Raw genomic sequence first — 21,795 nt, forward strand, 5'->3', positions numbered from 1 at the left:
CTAACTATTCACCTGATAGGTAGGAGTTGAGGGTCTCAGTACTGCAGTGTCACTGCTTGCATCGGGAATGTGGTGAAATATTGGCTGAGCGACTTGGATTACATGTATTTACTCATTGTAGTGGCTTGAGTTTTATTGTCCTGACTCTCCTCTTCAGGATGTTGATGACTCCAACATGAACAAAGTAGAGCTGGAAAATTGTTCCATGATGCAGCTTTGGGCCAGGTACCTGATCGCTACTGACACTGTCTTTATTTTGCAATTCTCGGTTGTACCCTGCACCACTTATAGCGAGCAAAGCACGGTAACACCATCGCGCCCACTATAAACATGGGAACTGTAATCCACTAACATGTGTCTGCTATTTGGCACCCCTGTGTCACGAATATGCAAGGAAAATGAACCAAAATAAGATGGAGAGGAATAGCAGACTTCAATAGCCAATATGAGGTTCCCACATATTCGAACTCATTTAGTACAATTATCATTATGGAAAGTTAAAAAACATACATTACTTTTAATAACAGGATTGGTTTAATTCAATGCTAAAGAATTAATTTTTATTTTGCATTTTAGGTGGTATATTACTCATAACTTCTGTTTTCCCACAGGGCCTCCTATCACGTATTATATGCTTCCCTAACAAGGTTACTGCGTGGGAGATAATTGTGTATCACAAACAACCCCCAGATCTACTATACATTACTTCTAGCTATTTCATTACAACTCTCTGAATTAACATTAGAGTCATGTTCAGCTGAAGGTCGTTTTTATATCAGCCAAAAAAAGTGGAAACTTTGCTTTAAGCAACAAGCATTCGTACTCCACAATGAATCACCTAGCATCGGTTCGTCAGGGCACTTGTAAAGTAATTATAACAAGTTGATCAGGTAATTAGAATAGCCCACACAGTGCACTTCCCCCAAATGGGATAAAGTTGAAAATAGACTGAAAATATGGCAATTTTGTCAAAATTGTTTGTTATTGACAGAAACGTGGAAAATGTTCACAGGAGATATAGAGGCAGATTTTTCTCTAATTGCACTTAGGTGCAGAAGATCATCTGGGCATATTTAAATAGCTGGAAAATTGGGCAGGCTCCAATATAAGCGAGCGATTCTCCCCGTCTGATTCTTCTCTATATGCTGTGCCCTGGCAATCCTCTGTACCCAAACACAGCAAGAGGAAAATCTGTCCCATATTGTTTTGCAAAAATGTATCCGGCTCAAATCAGGAATATTCAATGTAACACAGCGCTCAAGAATGCTACAACTTTTGCAATAATAATGTTTATAAATATGATGAAGGGTCTGCATCTGAAATGTTAACTTGGCTGTTCTCTCCACAGATGCTGACTGACCTGCTGAGTGTTTCCAGTATTTCTTGTGTGTGCTCCACTTTCGAAGCTATGTTATCACAACATGATCAGACTTTTTCTTCAAAGTACATTTTTTATACCTTGTAATTTTCTGGTATCTCTTTACATGTATCAAATAAACTGTTCTCAGATTTCTCAGAATCTGTTTTCAATTGTCTGTGCATGTGAATACACGAATTGCTTTGATTTAAAAATACATTACACCATATATAGCATTGTTTGCTTTCACTTTACTTCTCATTATGGGTTCAACTTCTGTCCTGTGCTGTTTTAGCTGATCTCAGCCAAGGCAGCAGCTGGGGTGCTACAATTGGCCAGTGTCCCTTAAGTTCGCAAGGGGAAAATTCATGCAGCAATTCCACCACCTCCCCACCCCCGAGGCCCCCACCCTTCCTGATCGCTATCCAGTGAACACCCCACCCCCACCCCTGCTGAAAAGTGCATGTGTGTTATTGCAGGCAAAGACAAGTAGTGTAACATGGGTGACCCTCTGGTAGGGTAGCATGGAGTAGGACTGGATATTCTGGCATTTTTTTTTGTTTTGTGTTTTCATATGGTGCCTTCGGGGCTGGAAGTAGGTTCATGCTGCTGGAAGACCATCAACTCGGTGAAAGACGCCCTTTGGTCTGCCCGAAACTTGCTGGTCTTCCAGCACAAGGAGCTGTCCTCGACCGAGTGTTGCAGACTGGCACATTCCAAGGTCCAGGACTACGTGCTGAGGGACGCACTGAGGATGGGTGCGGCCGCCGCAAAGGCCCTGTGGGGAAAGGCAACCGTTTAGAGCCTTCCCGCCATTGTAAACCGAGGGGCTGCAATCAGGGAAAAACCCCCTCGGGCAGAATGTAAAATTCAAATTGCTGTAATGTACCTGTAATGAATCTGAAATGGACCAGAAATGAATCTGTAAGCAATAATCTGTGTTGAGTATGATGCAATGAGACACCCTAGAGTGTCATGAACTGTAATTATGTCCAATGTGTTCATTGTACTGCACTTAACGTAACCTGCAAATTGTATAATCTGTATTGTGTACGTTTGGAAAGTGATATGACAACTGTTTTGTATGTACTGCTGCAAATTTTATGAATAAAGTATATTTTTTGAAAAAAAAAAAGTAGGTTCATGAAAGCGGTGGAGACGAGACCGTCACCCATCTCCTTATGGAATGTGCCTTTGCAAAGAAGGTCTGGAGAGAGATGCAGTGGTATCTGTCCAGGTTCGTCCCGAGCAGTTCCGTAACACAGGTTTCTGTGCTCTACGGGCTGTTCCCGGGGACGCACACTGAGACGGACATCAGCTGCTGCTGGAAGACCATCAACTCGGTGAAAGACGCCCTTTGGTCTGCCCGAAACTTGCTGGTCTTCCAGCACAAGGAGCTGTCCTCGACCGAGTGTTGCAGACTGGCACATTCCAAGGTCCAGGACTACGTGCTGAGGGATGCACTGAGGATGGGTGCGGCCGCCGCAAAGGCCCTGTGGGGAAAGGCAACCGTTTAGAGCCTTCCCGCCATTGTAAACCGAGGGGCTGCAATCAGGGAAAAACCCCCTCGGGCAGAATGTAAAATTCAAATTGCTGTAATGTACCTGTAATCAATCTGAAATGGACCAGAAATGAATCTGTAAGCAATAATCTGTGTTGAGTATGATGCAATGAGACACCCTAGAGTGTCATGAACTGTAATTATGTCCAATGTGTTCACTGTACTGCACTTAACGTAACCTGCAAATTGTAAAATCTGTATTGTGTACGTTTGGAAAGTGATATGACAAATGTTTTGTATGTACTGCTGCAAATTTTATGAATAAAGTATATTTTTTGAAAAAAAAAAGTAGGTTCATGAAAGAGAATAATCCAGTCTATTTGATAGACAACAGTCCAGAAACAGTGCAGAGCTCTCTCTGCAGCTTCCCTTTGTTTGTTTGTTGCTGCGGTGAAGTCTGTGGGATTCAAAGGTGCCCAACTTTCTAGACTTGGAGGGCTATCATGTACTTTTTTAATTTGTCTATGTAGGCACTTCCATGGGGTCGCCCAACGCAGATCTGCATGAATATACTTCTTGTTTTCAATTTCTTTCCGCTATTCCCAGTTTACCTTTGGTGTCAGGTTCTCGCTCTGATCTCTTGCAAATGCCTGATAAAAACCCAGCAAGAGTTCTACTGTCGTACTAAGGTTGGAATCTTAATCCTGATTGAGCCTGACTTCAAAGAGCAAGTTGTTACATTTGTTTTTGCTAACATATCTGGTGGAGGAATTATTTTAAACCATTTTAAATACAAATACAAAAATGCTGATTGATGCCAATCCCTATATTTAAAAGGTGGGAAGGAAATGCCTCCTAACAAGGCATCTGAATGCTTTTGTCACCAGGAAAGTCTGTTGTTAGCAGTTTATTCTGGTTCCTGATGGCTCTGTGATGAAAGCTTTCCAGGAGACAACTGTTCCATCGCCTTAGGTGGGGGGGCGAGACTGATCTCTAACATCAGCTGAGTGCTTTGTATGGACAGACAATTTTATAACATTTTATTTCAGACAACAGAACGTAAAGATATTTGTAAAGCACCAATAACCAAGACAACGAAAATAAATTCATATCAAAAAGGATATAGAGGCACTGGAGAAGGTGCAGAAAAGATATACAAGGATGATACCAGAACTGAGAGGTTATGACTGTCAGGAAAGACTGAACAGGCTGGTGCTCTTTTCTCTAAAAACGAGAAGGCTGAGGGGTGACCTGATAGAGGTCTTTAAAATTATGAAAGGGTTTGATAGGGTAGACGTAGAGAAAATGTTTCGACTTGTAGGGGAGACCAAAACTAGGGGCCATAAATATAAGACAGTCACTAATAAATCCAATAGGGAATTCAGGAGGAACAACTTTACCCAGACAGTGGTTAGAATGTGGAATTTGCTATCACATGGAGCAGTTGAAGCGAGAAGCATAGATGCATGTAAGGGGAAATTAGCTGAGTACAAGAGGGAGAAAGGAATAGAAGGATATGCTGATAGTGCGTGATGAAGTAGGGTGGGAGAAGGCTCCTGTGGAGCATAAACACCGGCACAGACCAGTTGGATCGAATGGCCTGTTTTGTGCTGTAAATTCTATGTAATTCCTCTGTTCACTATTTTAACAGAGGTAATAATTCATTTAAAATAGATAGGTTAACCACACTGTTAAAATATCAGACAGGGGAATTTGATATGAACATGTTAAGCATTCAACTGCTAATATTATATGGCATCATTTCCAAGCTCTGATTGCCTCACTACTTTACACTGAGCCAATTCAAGCGGATCAGCAAAACTGTATCTGACCTTTGGATGAGATTTTAAATCAAGGTCCTGTTTACCTATTCCAGTGATTCAGGGGGCATTAAAGATCCTATGGGGTTATTTGAAGAACAGCCGGGAGTTCTCCTGGTGTCCTGGCAAACATTCCTCCCTAAACTACCAGCACCAAAAACAGGATTAGGTGGTCATTTATTTCATTACTGTTTAGCTGCATTTTTCTACATAACAATAGTCACCGCACTTCAAAGTAGTTCATTGTATGCGCAACACTTTGAGATGTTTGAGGGTCATGATAAGGTAACCTACAAATGAAAGTCTTCCTTTGACAAGATCAAATATGGTATACCATAAATGGTAGGAATACCATATTCCATGATGCCCAAAACACAAAATTACATACATAAATAATACTGTCCCTCATAGAAAATGCAGAATGAACTCAAATGTATAGACTGCATGGATTCTAGATTCATTAATATGGTTAGCCCACAAAATATTGCAAGTGAATGCCATTCCTCAAGAGGTGCAGCATAGCAATTGCTTGAAGTGCACTCAGTTTAACCAAAAGATCCAGGTGGAAATAATTTCATAGAATCACAGAAAATTTACTGCACAGAAGGAGGCTATTCGACCCATCGTGTCTGCGCCGGCCGAATATGAGCCACCCAGCCTAATCCCACTTTCCAGCACTTGGTTCGTAGCCTTGTATGTCGCGGCACTTCAGGTGCACATCCAGGTACTTATTAAATGAGTTGAGGGTTTCTGCCTCTACCACCCTTTCAGCAGTGAGTTCCAGACCCCTACCACCCTCTGGGTGAAAATAATTTTCCTCAGCTCCCCTCTAATCCTTCTACCAATCATTTTAAATCTATGCCCCCTGGATATTTCTGAAGCACTTTTTGTCCAAGGGGGAAAAAAATGGCAATGTAGTTACAGGTGGAGGTTTCCTGGTCTATTTGATTTAGGTGGGATTCAGATCAATTCAAAAGGGCTGTGTTCATTGGGCCTTTGTAAACAATTTTACAACACCAAGTTATAGTCCAGCAATTTTATTTTAAATTCACAAGCTTTCGGAGGCTTCCCCCTTCGTCAGGGCCTAACAGCCTTATTCTTTTTGTCAATTTTTTTTTAATGTTGCTGCTTTCCTGTTACAGTATTGTAACAAAACAGCAGTTATCAGCAAAGCTACATTAAGTACAGTACTTAAACAACCTGTTACTAGGGCAACGCATGTTAAGAACAGAACCCTCACCATAATTCACTTTATTAGATGTCTGTGGCAGCTAAGATAAGAGGTTTCTAATAATAATACTGATATACTTGCATTTATAAAATGCCTTATCATGTTTGAAGAGCACTTTACACTTTGAATTATTTTCTGAAGTGCAGCGATTGTTATTATGTGGGTGGGTAAACATGGCAGCAATTCTGCACCTGGAACATCCCTAAAGCAGTCATGAGATAGCGGCCCAATTAATCGTTTTTTTGTACTTGTTGAGGGAGAAATGTTGGCAAGGACGCGATAAGAACTCCTTTGAATAGTGCCACAGTATTGTTAATGTCCACCTGAACCCCACAACAGGATTTTGGTTTTTATGTCTCATGTGTAGGAAGACACCGACTTCAAGGCAGCTTTCCCTCAGTGCTGCACTGGAATGTCAACCTTGATTGTGAGCTTAAAACCCAATTATGGGGCTCACTCACAAAGTTCTGATCCACAACGGAGATTGAGTGAAGCAAACACACAAAGGCCTGGGAATTTGATTGCTCCTGACCACGTGGAGTTTGTGCTGGGACCTAACTATCATGGGTCAGCCATGCAGCCAGCGCTACCTGCATCTCTGATGCTACTTAAAGGCAGCCAGCAACTCTTGGTGAGGTGCACTGTGCTGCAGATGGCAGGAAAGAGTCAGAAAGGTGAAAAATGGCTGCAAGAAGTCCAGAGAGGGTACTCAGGTTCTCTGATACCGCATTGGAGGTCCTGGTCCAGATGGTGGGCAGGTGATCCTGCTCACCCCAAGGGGCAGAAAGCCCTCCAGGCAACACCTCCACTGCCAGTAGGAAGAGGTCACTGAAAAGTTCAATGCGAGGAACTTAGCTCCCAGGACATGGCTGAAATGCTAAAAGGTTAATGACCTTACCAGAGTTGTCAAGGAAAGAAACTTACTTCTCGCCGCTATTACTCTCTCCTCACACCTGCAGCCCCACTACTCACAGCACTCCCCTCCCCTCCCCATTTCCCTTCGCTCTGCACCTCCGAGTCTCACCATTATTGCGACCCTCACTTCCCCGTGCCACATCTTGCAGATGACATCTTCACTATTCAACCATGACAGGCACATTCTCAAAACAGCTCACAAGGCTGTCACTAACACACTCCCTTCTTTCTGGCAGGAGGTCGCAAACAACATGAGGCAGCAGATGCCCGAAGGGAAAAGCCAGAGTCGCCTGCACACCCTTTCCCCACTTGAGGAGGATGTGCTGGACATTCCAGGCAGGAGGCGACTCGTGGCCATGGCGAGTGGCAGCGCTTGAGGAGACGTCACACAGGGTCTCTTCAAACTTAACCCCCTTTTTCCCTTCTCACTTCTATCTCACACTACACACTCTGCACGACAAACTGCAGCTGCTTTCGGCAACCACTCATCTCTCTCTGCTCTCCTTTCACATTAAAAGATAACCCTTGTCGCTCTCTTTAATTTCAGGTGCTGAAAATGTCGAGGCCCCTGAGGAAGAGCACGTGGGCCTGGTGGCCAACATTGACAGAGGTTCCAGAGCATCACATCATCCCTATACTCTGTCCTCACGCGAAGCCATAGAAGTGTCCCCAGGAGAGTGACACTGGCTCCATGGGAGAGGCACCTGTTGTCCTCTCTCAGGACGACAGCATGTTTGCACCCCAGCCACCCACTCCGCCAGTGACCTTTTCAGTTCCACATCGCCAAGTGGGCCAGACTGCCCCAGCTCACGCTGAGATGCTGCAGTCTGTAGCCAGGCCCTCAAGGCCCAGAGCTGCTCGAGGTCTCCCAACACGGCCATCTGAAGTGTTCTTAATGGAAGCTCAGCTGCCTTCCACCTCCAAAGCTGTAGCCACCGGGGAAACACTTTGTAGGAGTACTAGAATAGGAAAACTAGCACACAAGACAGGCAATAAGAGTTTGCACAAGAGATATTCTTAATTCAGCAAGTTAATTGTTATACAAATTGAATCAAGTTGTTGGGAGTTTTTTGTTCTGGATCTGGTGTTGGTATTAATATTTGTAGTGCAGTGAGGGCAAGACCCATGAGGCTGGACTGCAGGAAGACAATCGGATGGTGGGTGTGAGGACGGCAGTTATAAGGATGGCAGGACGGTTGGTGTATTGAGGTAGGGAGGGATGGTTCAGATGAAGCGCTATTGGATCAGTTGCTCTCTGAGAGCTCTGGCAGCTAGAACCACTGGTGGTCGACTTTGGTGCTCCACTTCCTCCTCCACTTATTGCTGCCCTGGTGGTGGTAAGCGCTGGTTATGGAGCATTCAGCACACAGCCACAAATATGGATTCCCACTCGAGGGTGCACTGCTGAGCTCCTCCCCAACGATCCAGGCAGCAGAGGTAATGCTTGAGTACAGCGATGGTTTGCTAAATGATCATTCTGATGGCGCCATGTCTCTCGTTGTAGGTACGATGCTCTGCGCCTGGGCCCAGATATCTGACAAGAGTCATGAGCCATATCTGGAGAGGATATCCCTTGTCAGTAAGTAGGTAGCCTGTGACCTGACCGTGTGGCTGGAATAAAGGTGACACAGGGGACTGGCGCAGGATGAGTGAATCACGGCTGCTGCCAGGAAACCAGGCACAGACATGCATGATGCACTGCCTGGGGTCGCAAACAAGCTGGACTTTCTGGGAATGGTATCTCTTTCTAATGACAAGGATGCCGGGCTCAGGAGCATGCAAGGCAATGAGGATGCAGTCTAAGGCACTTTGAACCATGGGGAAGTCTTCAATGTGGATGAAGCCTGGTGCTCTCTCGATGGGGAATGTGATGCATGTATTCCTCTTGGCATAGAGAGCCTTGGTCAGCTCCCTGATTCAGTGGTGCACAGCAAACTGTGAGATATCGCAGATATCTCCTGCAAGCAGCCTGGAACGACTTGTGGTGTAAAAGTTAAGAGCCACAGTAACCTTGACAGCCACAGGCAGTGCTGTCCATGCCCTCGTTTGGGGCTCCAGCTGTGGCTGCAGCAGGTAATGTAGCTCAGTCACAGCCTCCTTGGTGAAATGAAGATGCCTCACAAGTTGCTCCTTGGTGTAGTTGAAGTATGAGAAGTGCTCCTCGAAGACTTGTTGTGACTATGGCCTCCTGTGCAGTGCCCTCCTGCTCCCTCTTCTCGTAGGTGCTCCTGCTCTCTCCTGTCTTCTATGCTGCTCCCCCCTCACCCTCCAGCCCTAAAGGCAGAGCTACCAGATCACCCATGACTAGAATAAACATTTTATTGCAAAGCAGACAAAATCAGTCTAGCACCAGAACAAAGCTGTCCCCAGAAGTCAGAGGTTACTTGTGCAATGGCAAAAATAGCAAAAATAAAGCCCAGAGGGTACCCAGCAACCTAAGTGGACAAAGTAGCCAACTGACCTGTATGGAGTGGATGAGCCCTCTGAATAGCGCAGTGCCCTTGCTGCCTGATAGCGTCATGATTTGCTGAGCGAGTTTATCACGTGGCGAGTCAGGCATTGGGGCAGACCAGTTTCACAACAGGGTCCTACAACAAGCGAAGGACCCTTCTGTGAAACTGTTTTGCAAACTGTTTATTCCAGTCATGAGTGGTCCGTTGGGGCTGGAGGAGGAGGGGGAACAGATAAAAGGAAAGGAGGCAGCAGGAGCAGCTGGGAGAAAAGGGAGGAGCAGCCGGATCCGATATGGCAGGCAGTGCACTTCTGGTGTGGGGCGGGCGCTCGCCTACCGCCAGCCATATTAGACCTATAAGCGTCCACTTAATGCCTGTAAAATGGGTGCAACGTGATTAAATTTCTAGGCCAAAATATTCTTGGTCGTGTGATGTAATTCAGTGAAAGAGGGAAAAAAAATCATTTTTTAAATTATATTGCATTGTTTGGAGGTATACAAAAAAAATCCCACTTCCAATTATTTTAGTTACTTCATTCTTTTTGGGACTCTTGTGAAATAAATGTGTTTTTTTTTTACTTATCAGATTGTGCACAGACTTAACAGTTTGCATCTCAGTAATTGTACCTTGGTCTTCAATGTTCAGGTTCTTCAATAGCCACTGGACAATATCTGCACCTGCAAAAAGATCAGAAAAAAATACTTGAATTAATATCAAACAATTTAATAATATTAGTGGACCTCCCATGGTATTGCTCACATTAAGTCATATGATGCACAGCCTTATGGCGCCAGAAGTGTTATACCATGTAGCGCACAAGATATTATTCCACTGCTAAGGCGCAACAGTGTTTAAGTTATCTTGTCTCTTTAAGGTCACCAAATCTAATTGCCACAGGCCAATTAAAGATTAATTGCAGTTGGTGAGGAAAGTGCAGATTGTCAGCTACTTGTTAATACTCAAGTTTTGGGTCGGAAGAAACTAGCATAAAATGACTGCCTGTCTTTCTTGTCTTTTTCTATTGTTGATACTTTGAAGCATGATGCCTGAAGTGCGAGATGCAAGACTTTTTATATTCAGTGACCTGATGCGTAAGCAGATCAGAGGACCTCTTGGTGTGTCTGCTGTTGGACCTCACTAAGATGGCCGTCCAGAAGGGAAGGTGAGGGTAAAGGGTTCGGGCAAACCAGAAGCAATTGTTTCATTTTTTAAATTTAAAATTGTGTTTTAAATATTTGTTTTTTTCAGATTAGGGTTATTTATTAGCACTGTATTAAAGCTACTTCTAATGTCTGAATAGCATTCAAATTTAAAGTCTGTTTCATCATCATGGAGTGTGAAGTGAAAACTCAGGCCAGGAAGATTGTAGATTCCCAGAATCAGTTGGCAATAAAAACTAGTCACTAAACAATGAAGAGATTTTGGTGCTTTCTGGCTTTATGACTGCATCAGTTGTCTGGTAATTCCAGTATTAATGGACAAAGCAGAAGTTAGTTGAAACAGTCTAAAGCGAGTAAAATATACTGATTATTTGCTTCTGCGTTGCCCTTAAATTCTGTGTCTTTCTCACATTCACTAAAGAGCTGTCACTGATAATCTACTAATTGGTATGATTGTCATCTTTAAAACATTTATATAACTAAAGTTGTTTACGTGTAACATAAGAGTTCGTGACTATTTATCCCTCTATCTACAGAATTATTATGTAGCCAAAGCACAACTTCTACAGACTGCAAGGTTTTTAAAAAAAGTTTCCATATTAAATGCAGCAAGTGTTGGCTTTCACTATTGTAAAATACTACAGAAAGCAAATATTAAGATTGGAAGAGAGCATTTAAAAATTGCAGAGGTCTCAATTAGTCTGTTTACTGAGGGAGAAAGGCCAAGAAACAAAAATGTGTTAACTAGACCAGTAGCGCATCAACAGTGCAAAATGACCTCCATTCCACAAGAGAGGCTAAGGAGCTAATTAGACACCCATCACTTGAAACTCTGCAATGTCAAAGCTGGAAACGGGTTTATTTCTGCTCCGCCACAGTTGTGGTGGTTAGCTTTGGAAGAAATAGTCTGCTAAGATTCTGGAGGATTTTAAACAAGCTAATTGCATTGGGTAATAAAACTGGCAACTGAGGTCTCTCATTAAGCAACATATGTAGCAGCAAAAAAATATGAAGTCAATAGCATTTTGGAATTTATAAATAGGGGTACAAATAATGATAAACTTGTACAAGCCAATGGTTTGGTCACAATTAGCGTATTGATTGCAATTTTGTGGCACCCCATTGTAGAAAGGACATTAAAGCTGTAGGGCCGATTTTCATCCCCCCATCGGGTGAGAATGGGAGGGTAGCACGATGAAAATGGCAGCACTGCACTGCGGGAGTGTGGCACTGTCGGAGGTACCGTCTTTCAGATGGGATGTTAAACCGAGGCCTCTCAGATGGACTTAAAAGATCCCATGGCACTGTTTCAAAGAAGAGCAGGGTCGTTCAACATCACAAACAGATTATCTGGACATTATCATAATTACTGTTTGTGGGACCTTGCTGCGAGCAAATTGCCTGCTGCGTTTCCTACATTACAACAGTGACTGCACTTCAAAAGTACTTCATTGGCTGTAAAGCGCTTTAGAACGTTGTGAAAGGTGTTTTATATATACATACAAGTCTTTCTTTATTTCTTTCCTTTCCTTCCAGAGATGTTAATTTAAATTAGTGAAAAGTAAACCTAAAACAAATATCAAGAAGACCTTCTCTACTCAAAGGGTAATAAATGTTTTGAATAATCTGCCAGGTTGGGTTTTTGGAGACAATCAGAATGTAGTTAGATAATACAATCAGAGAGCTAGGGTACTGAAAATTGAGGTTCAATGGACTTTTGCATCTTTGATCTCTAGTTTATTAGTAGATCATATATGGGAGTTTCACTGTGAACCTTGATCAAAGTCGATCACAAGCCTAGACTTTCTTATTGATTATTTTTATGTTTAAGAATTTATTTGGATTTAGTTTTCTGTGAATTCTGCTACTTTTATATTCCTAACATTTGATCCTGGTTGCTTCATGCAGCAAAGAATTGACTGTTCCGATTTAAAATTCCAGTCTGTAACAAACACAACTATTCCAGACATAGCCTTGTTTATGCCCCTTGTGAACAAAATCTTATCAGTAATCTTAAAGGATTACTGGCTTTTACGGTAATCTAGTCCATATTTCATCTTCAAATATTGACAATGTTGAATTCTTTAAACAGAATGATGAGTATTAATTACCTTCTGAATACAAATGTGTGGCCAAGGTTGACATTTCCCCTCTAACCAGGGAATTTATCCAAAAACATAAAACTTATCCAACAAAGGCAATCAACCAGTGGCGTACATCATTTTTGGACCTTGACAGACAGAAGATCAAGGTTCACAGTGAAACTCCCATATATGATCTACTAATAAACTAGAGATCAAAGATGCAAAAGTGGGTGCAGAGTGGTGGTCCTTTTTGGCTTGTCCCCAATGCCTGCCTGGAATGACCCTGACTTTAACAGCCTCTTACAGAATGGTCTTTGTGTGTGGTGGAGGTGGACTGCAGGTAGACTTGCAGCATGTAGCTTAACTCTTGACAGCTTCCTTTGTAAAATGTAGCATCTGTAGGCACTACTTCTTGATCAAATTAAGGTAGGAGCACCTCTGTCTGTATTATCTGGTGTGGGGGTACCAGTGTTGGGGGCCATGCACCTGCAGTGCAGCCTCATCAGCCTGGCCTCCATCTGTTTCTCCTCCTCTGCTTTTTCTTCCTATATGCAAAAATATAGATGAATTCCCAATGACCTGTCTGACTGTCTGAAAACGGGAAGAGGGTACAAATGGCACCAAAGCAAATGGCAAAGTCGATCACAACAACAAATAAACCCCCAGAAATCAACAAAAATGTCTCAGCAACAATGTTTTTACGGCTCTCTTTAAATTGACTTCCACCTTCAGAGCAGCGCCCAGCAATCCTGGACTTATACTGGCCTGAATATGGATCAATGTAAATGAGGCATAAATGATGGAAAATGGGACCTATGACCTCACCACATCATTACTATGTCATTTGCATGTGCCCACCCAAAATCGGGCAGGTGCTTCTACCAGAAATGACGGGGAGGAAATTGGGCGGGCGCAAAAGTGGGTGGAAATCTAGATTCCCCAACCCATTTCCCGCCCCGGTCTGCCAAATTACTGCCCCAAAATCCGGTAGAATATAGTGAAAAGTCGAGACCACTAACTCTAGGTCTGACCTGGAGTGCTCACTTTTCAACTTGACTGAGGAATGCTGCACCAGTTCCTAATCAATGGTCTTAACATGACCTCACACACACAAACCATCTTTTCCTCTGGGCTTTTCCCCTATGTGCGTTAGTCCATTTCTGGAGGGCTGGGAATACTCAGAGCAGTGCTCGTATCTACTTTTCCACTACAATTATGAAAATGAGGAAGATTGGCACCCGAGCAATTGGGAGAAGCCATTGAAACATAGATGACCAGGCATTAGAGGGCTATAACATAACTGAAAACACCCATTCCAGGCTTATAGAACGATGGGGGGAACTAAATACGGGAGAATTTGCTAGGTCAGTGCCGAGGCGGACTAGCTCGCTGCGGTGCAGTGAATATCGAACATCACACTCTGACCTCCTGCTATCTAATCCAAACTATAAAGAATAAATAAAAATGAGAAATTAACGCAAACCATTATTAAACAGGCCTTGTACTTTGCATAGAGGTAACAGGATAAATCCCTCAAAATTAAACTTTACTATTTTTTACTAGAGTGATTTTAGGGGTACAGAGATGAAAGAACCCCACGTCTTTTTTTAAAACCATTTTGAAATGCAATTTTGAGCAAACCTTATGAGGGTAGAGTTATTTCTTAAATTTGAACTTATTTTCACAGAATATATGTAAGAGAATTGATAGTTTCACCAATCCCCTCCCCCCTCCTATTTCTGGGTCAGCTGTAGCAGCAAAGCACACTTACTGAACTGAACAGTCTCTGGACCATATATTGGGAAATGGTGCTCAAAGGGTGTAGGTGTGCAGGAACTAGTAGCTGTAATGTACTCAAACTGCCTGTTTTCAAAGCACTGACCCCAGTGGGTAGTAGGAATGCAACTCCACTTGTAACTAATTTGAAAAATACATCTGTTTGGCAGATCATCGGTAGCAGAAACACAATTTTAGCAATTCAGCTGCCAACAATGTCACATTTAAAACAGAATTCTTTTCAGAAGGCAGACATTGATTATAAGAGTCTTTTAAGCTGGGTTTTTAAACATTTAAACAAGTGCACTAGAAAATAGTGAGAATGCACTTCCCGTTATAATTAATTTACTCCATGTATACCCATCAGTGGGAATGTATTCCTCCTGTCACTATGTGCAGCGGCATTATAAATATGTGTGGGAAGATTTCCTCAGCTTGACTCTTCTAGCAAAACCATTTTTTTTGAACAACAACTTGCATTTATACAATGCACATTCCAAGGTGCTTCATAAGAGACATGAGAAAAACAGACATCGAGCCAAGAAAAGAGAGATTAAGAGGGATTACCGAATTCTTAGTCAGAGAGGTAGGTTTTATTGAGGATCTTGAAGAAAGAGAGAGGTGAAGAGGCAGATGGGTTTAGGGAGGGAATTTCAAGAGTAGAATCAAGATGGCTGAAGGATCTGTCGCCAATGATGGGAGGGTTTGGGTGGGGGAGGGGCGCAAGCATGTATATAATTTCAATAGAAATAACAACCAGTGGAAATCTTGCTTGTTTATGATATCACTATGATGTGCAGATGCCGGTGATGGATTGGGGTGGACAAATGTAAGGAGTCTTACAACACCAGGTTATAGTCCAACAGTTTTATTTGAAAGCTTGTGATTTCAAATAAAACTGTTGGACTATAACCTGGTGTTGTAAGACTCCTTACATGATATCACTACACAGTGATGAGAGGAAATCATCTGCACAAGGTGATTACTTTTAAATGTCAAGGTAGCAGCTTTTGTTTATATTCCAGGTAAATAACTGGATTGACTTTGTGACGACTGGCAGACAATTTAACAAGCCAAACAAAGACAGCAAGCTCAGTTGATAAATTAAAAGCAGAATACTGCGGACGCTGGAAATCTGAAATAAAAACAGAAAAAGCTGGAAATACTCAGCAAGTCAGGCAGCATCTGTGGAGAAAGAAACAGGGTTAACATTTCAGGTCAAAGACCTTTTGGCAGAACTGGAAGAAGTTAAAGATTTAACAGTTTTTAAGGAAGTACAGAGCAGGGAAAGGGCGGGGGCGGAGGGGGGAGGGAGGGGAAGGGAGGAAAAGAACAAAAGGGAAGGTCTGTGATAGGGTGGAGGGCAGGAGTGATTAAGTGACAAAAGGGATGATGGTGCAAGGCAAGGAAGGTGGTAATGGGACAAGTAAAGAAACAAAAGATGGGTCTAGAGGAGCTGTAAATAGCAACAGCAGAACCATTACCAGCACCTGCTGTCCAAAAAAATGGGAGCAGTGGTTGTGATCTGAAGCTACTGAAATCAATGTTGAGTCCGGAAGGTTGTAAGGTGCCTAATCGAAAGATGAGGTGCTGTTCCTCGAGCTTCCGTTAAGCTTCAGTGGAACAGTGTAGAAGGCTGAGGGCAGAGAGGTCAGAGTGGGAGTGGGACAGAGAATTAAAATGGCAAGCGACCGGAAGGTCAGGGTCAAACTTGCGGACAGAGTGGAGGTGTTCAGCAAAGCGATCACCCAATCTGCGTTTGGGCTCCCCAATGTAGAGGAGACTGCACCATGAGCAGCAAATACAGTATACTGAATTAAAAGACATACGAGTAAATCGCTGTTTCACCAGAAAGGAGTGTTTGGGGCCTGGGCGGTGAGAAGGGAGGAGGTGAAAGGGCAGGTGTTGCATCTCCTGCGCTCACACAGGATGGAGAGTGGGTATTGGGGGTAATAGAAGAGTGGACCAGGGTGTCACAGAGGGAACGGTCCCTTCAGAATGCTGAAAGGGGAAGGGAGGGGAAGATGTGTTTGATGGTGGAATCGCGCTGGAGGTGGCGGAAATGGCAGAGGATGATTCGTTGAATGTGGAGGCTGGTGGGGTGGAAGGTAAGGACAAGGGGGACCCAATTATATGTGTAGTGTGAAACTCAGCCATAAACACTGGGTATGTCCTAGGTTTGGAACCCAACTATATGCTGTTAGTTGGTCTCAGCCAAGATATAGTGTAGATGCTGCAATTAGCATCAATTTTCATGGCTCGGAGGTCATAAAAACAGCCAAGGTTCTCAATCTTGTTTACTATGCAGTGACTCTGCTGAAAATGTGCATGCGTAAATGTCACACATGGAGAGAATTAGACTCCGTTGTGGTGATCCCTGTAGTCGAATAGTTTGCCAACATCATTAATTTAAGTGCAAGAGTCAGTGCCTTTGGGAGAACAAGGCATAAAAAAAGGGCATTCAAAGTGCAAAACTTTGTTTTTGAATCTATTACCAGAATTTTTAAATCTCCTTTGATCCACCAATCAATTTTTCATATTTTGTAATGTTTTATTTGAACAATACCCTAATAATCAGGTGTCACTGAACAAATAGTGCACACCTTTCTGGAAATGTAATTGCAAGAAGCAGATGAAAGATTTAGGAATCATGTTCGAAAAATTCAGACTGAAACATATAGTTAAATAATTTCTGACTCCGTGATGTACATTTTGTGGTAATGAACAAATTTTCTGATGGGCTCAGATTGTCTTTGTTAAAGTAATGGGAGAGGAATTTCATAGGAATGTGTTAACTTGTTCATACATTAATTTCATAGAATGCAGCAATGCGTACATTGAAAACTAAAGGTTCCTGGATGAAGAAAATTGATTTCCTTCTTTTTTTTAGGTTATTGTCACCCTCCCTTTTCTGAGGGTTTGCGCAGACAGAGAATCATTCCCCAGCTAAGAAAGCAGATTCGACCTCAATGTTACAGCCCCAGCACTGCCTGCGCCTCTTGTTTTCAAACATTACTGATATGTATGCGGCACACGTACAGCTCAGGGAAATGTATGAGAGCTGAATTTCTACTCAGGACTCACAAGGTTTAATTTAGTGAAGAAACATCAATTCTTTTTTTGGTGCGTGGAACAGTCCAGACTGTTATTTATATCATTTTTTTAAAAAGTCAGTCCACAGTTAGTTTTGTTGCGGGTTTCTAGATTGAACTCTTTAACGGCCCAGTTATACTGCACTGTCTTAAAGGCTCAGGTCGTGCACAATGACATTCATGCTGCAAGATTAATGACTGTGATCTCATCACCACAAATTTATACAGAAGCAATTCTCAGTTCGTTGCCAGGAAACTCTATGGTCAGTGTGTGTTATTGTTTGTTGTAGTATGTTTTTTTAAACTTTGGGACCAGCAAGATTGCCTGCAGTGGTCTTTTCCCAGTCTTTACCTTCCTATCTTTCTGTGTTGTATGGGACAGGACTATTTAATTATTTTTGAAACATCATCCAATAAAAATATGAAATTATATGATGACAGCTTTGTAAGTATATTTAATTGTTATTCCTTGCTACACTTCTGACTGAAAATGTTAAAAGTATCTTGACTGCAAAGTAAAGGCTGCGTTTGGCACAAGACCAGTTAGAATTTTGAACTTTACAGATTTAATCACAACAGCAGATGCTCATCTCAGCCTGAAGCTTATTAAAACTTGACAACAGTTAATTACAAATCCTTTTTAACATTGGCAGATATTTAATTTTCACTTTCCCGTTTGATTATGCACAAAGTGAATCAGTCTAATATAACATGCTTGTTTGACACTTCACACAAAGATTCACAACTGATGACTGATTTTCAATGGTGTTTGGTGTACAAGTAAGCACCAAACAATGATTCAACACACTGTAATTGCCTGGCTAAGATATGTAAGTGTGATGCATTATGACTTTGTTATCACAAGTACAAATTACTTACACTTTATGTTTGGCAATTTATAAGTCACATTTTTAAAGGGAAGTTTGACTCTGTATGAAAGACATTAAAACCTGGAAGGAATAATTGATATGGAACATGCAAATTTATATGAGTGCAGTCCATTATGTCCGACACCTGGAGGGAGCTCTGTCTTCCTGATTTTCTGCCTCCATAGGAAAGGAACTAAGGCAGTTACTGTGGCGAAGAGCACATCCATATGCACCGCAAATTGATTAATATTGCTTATGTTACCTGTTGCAGCCTGGAATGACCCTGAGGCATAGACATTCAAAGCGACAGTCACCCTCAGAGCCACATGCAATGAATTGTGTGGCCTGGTACTGGGCTGCAGTTGGTGCTGCAACAGGTAACAAAGCTCTGTCCCAGCCTCTTTGCTGAAGTGGAACCACCAAACACACTGTTCCGCACTTAACATGAGGTACAAAGTTCTCGTCTTGTAAACTTGTGTGGGGTAAGGACTCCTGTGACATCTCCTCCTTCACCCTCTTCTCCCTGAAGCTGCAAGTCTCTAGATTCTTGCTCGCTGCTCTTCCTCCTTCTGGTCCTCCAGCCTCAATGCCAGGCTGAACAGCACACCCATGTTGCCAGAGGAAATTTGTGCAGAAGCCCCTGGGCAGAAGTTGTGTCCCAGCTCCAAAACAAAAAGGCATTACCTTCTGTTTTGGGGGGAAAAAATGAGGATCATTTTGACTAAAACAATGCCACATGCAGGGTGACATAAGAAGATGCATTTCAGCACAACTTACATTACTATATCAGGTGTTAAAAACTGTCAAGTGTAGCTGTAAACTTCACTTATTAAGATGCTTTGTATTGTACAGCTAGAATTCCCTAGGATATAGCAAGTCATTTTAATCTGTGTAATTTTATTAAGGATTATTATTTGATTATAGCTTTAGTTTTTTTGTCTTAAGTGATTAAATTAAAATCATGGTACAAAGCAATTTTCATTAATTTTACATCAATTCATTTTCAGTACTAGAAAGTCTTTCATGAGTGAGATTTACAAAATGAAAACCATTAAAGTATTTTTCCAGTACCAGAATAGTTAAGACATTCAAATTCTGGAGCCACATAAATATAAGAGAATTTGATCTTCAGGTTGATACTTAGGGACCCCTAGGTTCAATTGATATCCCAGCAGCTATTAAATTAGCCCTTCCCTCAGAGTCAAATTGAAGTGAGGTACTGAAAAACTTTATTTAGAGACTGTTAAAATATACATGGCCAGCTGCAGCAATTCAGATGCATATTTACAATATGTAGCTCCAGTACAAACTCGGTGTTACATTGAAGTGATCACATATGAGGGACTGATAGCGCACTGGTTGATGCATCCATGTAAGATCTTTTTGGATGCAATTATAACAAAGTGCTTCACCCGATTTATTTTAAGCAAGATAACAAATGCATTGCAATAGTGCATAAAGGAATTTTACACCAACGCGCTAATCAGTACACTGGGGAAACGAAATCTGTAAGAGCCACGATGCACCTAATTCTCAGCCCATCAAACAGCTTCCTCAAGGCTCTAAAATTATACTTGCAAATTCTTCAGGGCCAACTTCTATTAAGCTAAAACACAAACCAATTTGGGAGTTCGTGTTTCATCCTACATCTCCACCTCTTCAGGACTTCTTTCTCTGCTTTCCCTTTGGGAACTTCACCAATCTTGTGTTACGAGAGTGATTGAAGGGAAAGTGGGTCGGAGTGTCGGCACTGCTGCGTTGTAGCCCTATTTCCAATGTAAGCTCTCGCTGTGGCTGCCGAGAGCTTACATGGGAGCACAGGATCAGTGAACTTACCCAATGGTGCCTTTGATCCTACGTAGCCCGTTGCATCTCCACCACTCGCCCATTCTCCCCATCCATACTAAAGGTGTATTTTATTTCCTTGTTAGGAATTAAATGAAATCCTTTCCCTGAAATCCAAACCGTTTCTGGTGAGTAAATGTTAACTTAAGTCAGTTGAAAACATTTCTATTTGGCAAGTGAAAAGTAACTTTCAAATATTCTTTCCAGTTCTGAGCATACCTAATATGGAGCTAGATTTTTTTCTTTTGGCATTCAGTAGCAGGTTTCCAAATAATACAGCTCCTGCCCATTTTCCTATATTTTTCTCTACTGATGACTACTATAAATTAAATATTTAAGTGTTTGCCCAGTTGGCTTTAGAATTCCATGGGCCATTTTGCTTTGCCATTGGCTGGGTGTAGTTGGAGGAAATTCCACATGAGTGGAACATGGGAGGGGACAGGGTTTAAACTTTTAAACAAACTTTTTTCTGGCCTCACTGGTTGTCACCAGAACACATGGTTTGCACCCTACCCTGCAGAGGGCAAGACACTTGGGAGAAAAAAAATCTGTATCTTGGCAGAGAGAGACGGCCATGTCCCTGTTGAACGTATCTCCAGTGCCATCAGTGAAAAAGTGGTAAAAAATAAATGAGGCAACAGGTTAGTAGTTAGTTAGTTGGCCCTAAGCTCTGGAATTCCCTCCCTAACCCTCCCCGCCTCTCTACCTCTCTCTCCTCCCTTAAGTCGCTCCTTAAAACCTACCGCTTTGACCAAGCTTTTGGTCACCTGTCCTAATATCTCTTTCTGTGTCTCGGTGTCAAATTTTGTCAGATAACGCTCCTGTAAAGCGCCTTGGGATGTTTTTACTATGTAAAGACGCTATATAAATGCAAGTTACTGTTGTTGTAGTTCCACTGCCTTACCCTGATTAGAATGACTACCCCTGTCCCTGAGCCTTAGCAGTAACTTTTACCCTGTAGTGATAGTAAGAAGGGAAAAATCTGAAAGCTGGCAGAATTCTGTGTTAAGTGAGTCAGATTCACTTAAGAATATATTAGTCTGTTTAATCGTAGGAATGATTGCAATGATTGGATCCCACAGTACTTGCGTTAGTAATCGTTTCCAGCAGTGTACTGACGTATTGCAATATGCTATTTAAGCACTCCTTTAATTTAAGGTTTAAACAAATGACTTTTATTACAGAGGTCTTTAAGCAGAGCATATACTATACATAATATACTTTATTATTTATTAAGTTACATTAATGACCGCTGATTAAGGTAGATTACCTACCTTTCCTTAGTCATCATTCTACAAATCAAGATATACTCTCTGGCCTAGAAATTTGGCTGTGCAGTGCCGGTTTTTTAGATACTGAATGGCCTTTTATGCCTCCAAAATGGAGGGCAGGAAGCGCACACTCATTACGAGCTGGATGTGCGCCGCCCGCTATATTGGTAAAGGTAAAAAAAAATCAGTGTGCAGTGCCAACACCTGAAACGGTCGTTAGCCCCCTTGCATATGCAAATAAAGGGCCTAATGCCTGTTTGAAGCCCCAGCTGCAAGAGTGATTTGCCCTGAGGCAGCCAGCACTAGAAAGCCAGGTCTACATATGGCTTAACGGGAGGTTCTTAAAGGAACATTTCCTACATTACGACAGTGACTACACTTCAAAAGTACTTAATTGGCTATGAAGTGCTTCGGGACGTCC

General features: G+C 42.2%; 1 protein-coding gene across 1 annotated transcript in view; it reads right to left on the reverse strand.

Moving 5' to 3' along the window:
• The window catches only part of LOC137324152 (regulator of G-protein signaling 7), a 307,861-nt gene that overhangs the window by 103,684 nt on the left and 182,382 nt on the right, over positions 1-21,795 (reverse strand). The window contains exon 3 of the mRNA XM_067988293.1: positions 9,904-9,954. Within this exon, the coding sequence (XP_067844394.1) occupies positions 9,904-9,954 (51 nt within the window). The remainder of the gene's footprint in view (positions 1-9,903; positions 9,955-21,795) is intronic.

The sequence above is a fragment of the Heptranchias perlo genome, chromosome 8 (assembly GCF_035084215.1).
Source record: "Heptranchias perlo isolate sHepPer1 chromosome 8, sHepPer1.hap1, whole genome shotgun sequence".
NCBI lineage: Eukaryota > Metazoa > Chordata > Chondrichthyes > Hexanchiformes > Hexanchidae > Heptranchias > Heptranchias perlo.